The 2,697-nt window shown below is 38.5% G+C and overlaps 1 protein-coding gene across 1 annotated transcript; it reads left to right on the top strand.

Moving 5' to 3' along the window:
- Window positions 1-346: 346 nt before the first annotated feature.
- Window positions 347-2,312, top strand: LOC105036292 ((+)-neomenthol dehydrogenase). The gene is made up of 5 exons (XM_010912056.2): window positions 347-502; window positions 605-848; window positions 936-1,010; window positions 1,335-1,526; window positions 1,759-2,312. The coding sequence occupies exons 1-5, from the start codon at window positions 468-470 to the stop codon at window positions 2,134-2,136; spliced, it is 924 nt and encodes a 307-aa protein (XP_010910358.2). The 5' UTR covers window positions 347-467; the 3' UTR covers window positions 2,137-2,312.
- Window positions 2,313-2,697: the final 385 nt, after the last annotated feature.

The following is a 2,697-nucleotide window of genomic DNA, read 5'->3' on the forward strand; positions in this document are numbered from 1 at the left end:
CATCTAATATTTTCTCACTTAAAACATCCATTGTTGAACAGTGTATTGTCAAATGTTAACCTAACATGAGGAATTATTAGATGGACCCAGTCCTTTGGACCTGACCAAATCCTGGGACGCGTATACGGTGGATAGGAGGATGAATTATCTCACCTTAATTTGTTTTGATCTTGAAAAGTTAAAACAAACGGGGGATAATGTGATGTTTGTCTATTGGACGGACTGCGCCCATTTAATATTTTCTTTCTTAAATTTTCATCAAAAAAATATTTTCTTACTTAAAACGCTCTCCGTTGAACCTTAAGCATGACTGACTGTTGAGTAAACAATACCCATTGTTAATATTATATATATATATAGGATAACCCACCATACAAGAGTAACAAGACAAAATAAAAACCCTGGAAGATATCTAATCTAACCCACGAGCAAGGAAAGGAAACCTAGTCTTCTAATCGACATCAGGCATGGAAGGAGCCATTTCCAGCCCGACAGAGAAGAGGTACCCTCTGATCCCCTATTACTCAATTCTTTCGCAAATTAAGCTCTCTGCTAAGAAGAAAGAGATCTCTAAGCTTTGATGCATACCTTATGTTGCTTTTAGGATTGCAGTAGTTACGGGAGGAAACAAAGGAATTGGGCTGGAGATTTGTAGGCAGCTGGCTCTTAACGGGGTCAGGATTATACTGACGGCCAGAGATGAGAAGAGGGGTCAGGAGGCAGTGGAGAAGCTCAGAGAGTATGGGCTCTCTGATGTGCTCTTTCATCAGTTGGATGTGACCGACTCTCCTAGCATAGCGTCCTTAGCGGATTTTGTTAGAACTGAATTTGGCAAACTTGACATTCTAGTAAGCTCGCTCGCTCGCTCTCTCCCCCCCTCTCTCTCCCTCCCCCTCTCTCTCTTGCATAACCTCTTATAAATTGATACTCTACAGGTGAATAATGCAGGCATTGGAGGAACGACAGTAAACTTTGAGACTTTAAATGCCTCAAAACCATCAAATAATTTGGTAATCAATTGTTTTAGAATTCTCTGTCAATTTCTTCTAGAACTAGAATTAATCAGTTTCCGTTGATAATCGAGTAGCATAAATTCAATTCTTATGGTACATCGCATATTGCGCTGTTACCCTGCTTTTTGTCTAAAAAATTGAAGTACAAGATAAAAAATAAGTTTGATTTTGTATGTGTGTATTAATGGTCCAACACATAGATATTAATCTACGTTGCGGATATCATAATTAATTTGAACCATAGAGCTCAAAATAGTGTATAGTATAAACAACATTATCGGTCACATAATATGGATGCGAAGTTTCGCTCATGTGCAACAGGAAGGCAAAGGTATCAATGGTATCCCAGATTGGTGGAAACCTCATATGCAGGAAAGTTTAGGAAGAGCGGAAGAATGCTTGAAGACAAATTATTATGGCACCCGAGATGTTACAGAAGCATTAATTCCCCTTCTCGAGTCATCAATTTCAGGAAGAGTAGTAAATGTTTCTTCCACCCTTGGACAACTCAGGGCAAGTAACCTAACACCATTTTCTCGTATTACCTATTCCTTAAAAAAATAAGCTTCAATGTTTTTTCTATTTTTTTTTCTCGTTTGACAAAGCGTGGGATTACACAAAAAGTTTCCCATAGTTTGTCAAATCCTTGCAAACTCCATCATGGCCCTGAGTGGGGGATGAAATCTTTACTCTTTTGATTGTCTATAAAACGTACACTATTTTCTTTCTTGTTCTTGGTTTTCAGGTTATCTCAAATGAAAAGCTTAAGCAAGAGCTGTCAAATATCGATGACCTAGCAGAAAAGAGATTGGTCGAGCTGCTGAATTTGTTTATCGAAGATTTCAAGGAGGGTTTGTTGAACGCCTATGGTTGGCCGACCGTTTATTCAGCATATAAAGTATCTAAAGTACTCACCAATGCCTACACGAGGGTTCTTGCAAAGCAGTATCCCAACTTATGCATAAATTGTGTGAGTCCTGGTTTTGTCAAAACAGACCTGAACTGGAATACCGGGATCCTAACTACCGAAGAAGGAGCTAAAGGACCTGTCATGTTAGCATTGCAAACTGATGCTGGTCCTTCGGGCCTTTTCTTTGATCAAACCGAAGTGTCGACCTTTTGAATGAGATTAATTTCCCTGAGCTAATAATTTGTGGAGAAAAAGTACTATCAGTTACAATTTCATTCTCGTGTGTATGAACATCATCCTGTATAAACATTGCATGAGCTCTCCCCACCAAGCTCAATATATTGACTTGAAGAGATCCAATAACATGTATTGGATGATGTTCTTTCTTCTTTCTTTTTTTTTTTTTCTTTCTTTTTTTTTTTTTTTTTTTTTGTGCGTGTATATCTTGAACATGAGACCTTCGTCTTATTAGTATAATGCTCTCACTGACCGAGCTAATAGGCCAGGTTGCTTTATTGCTTATCAGTATCACTGTGTAGTCTTACGGCAAGAAGACCTACTAGGAAAGGTTTCCTATCTCGTCTAATCACACTTGAATCAGATCAAATATTCTCGAGCCCCACCGTCACTGAACCAGAATATTGTTGCATCAAATTGCATTAGAATCAATCTTGACTTTATAACATCATCTGGACCAACCTTACTAGGCTATACCACTCCAACTAGGCTATGACAGCAAAGCTATAGAAGGGAAAAATGGAACAAGAACAAGTG

Source organism: Elaeis guineensis, chromosome 11 (genome assembly GCF_000442705.2).
Source record: "Elaeis guineensis isolate ETL-2024a chromosome 11, EG11, whole genome shotgun sequence".
NCBI lineage: Eukaryota > Viridiplantae > Streptophyta > Magnoliopsida > Arecales > Arecaceae > Elaeis > Elaeis guineensis.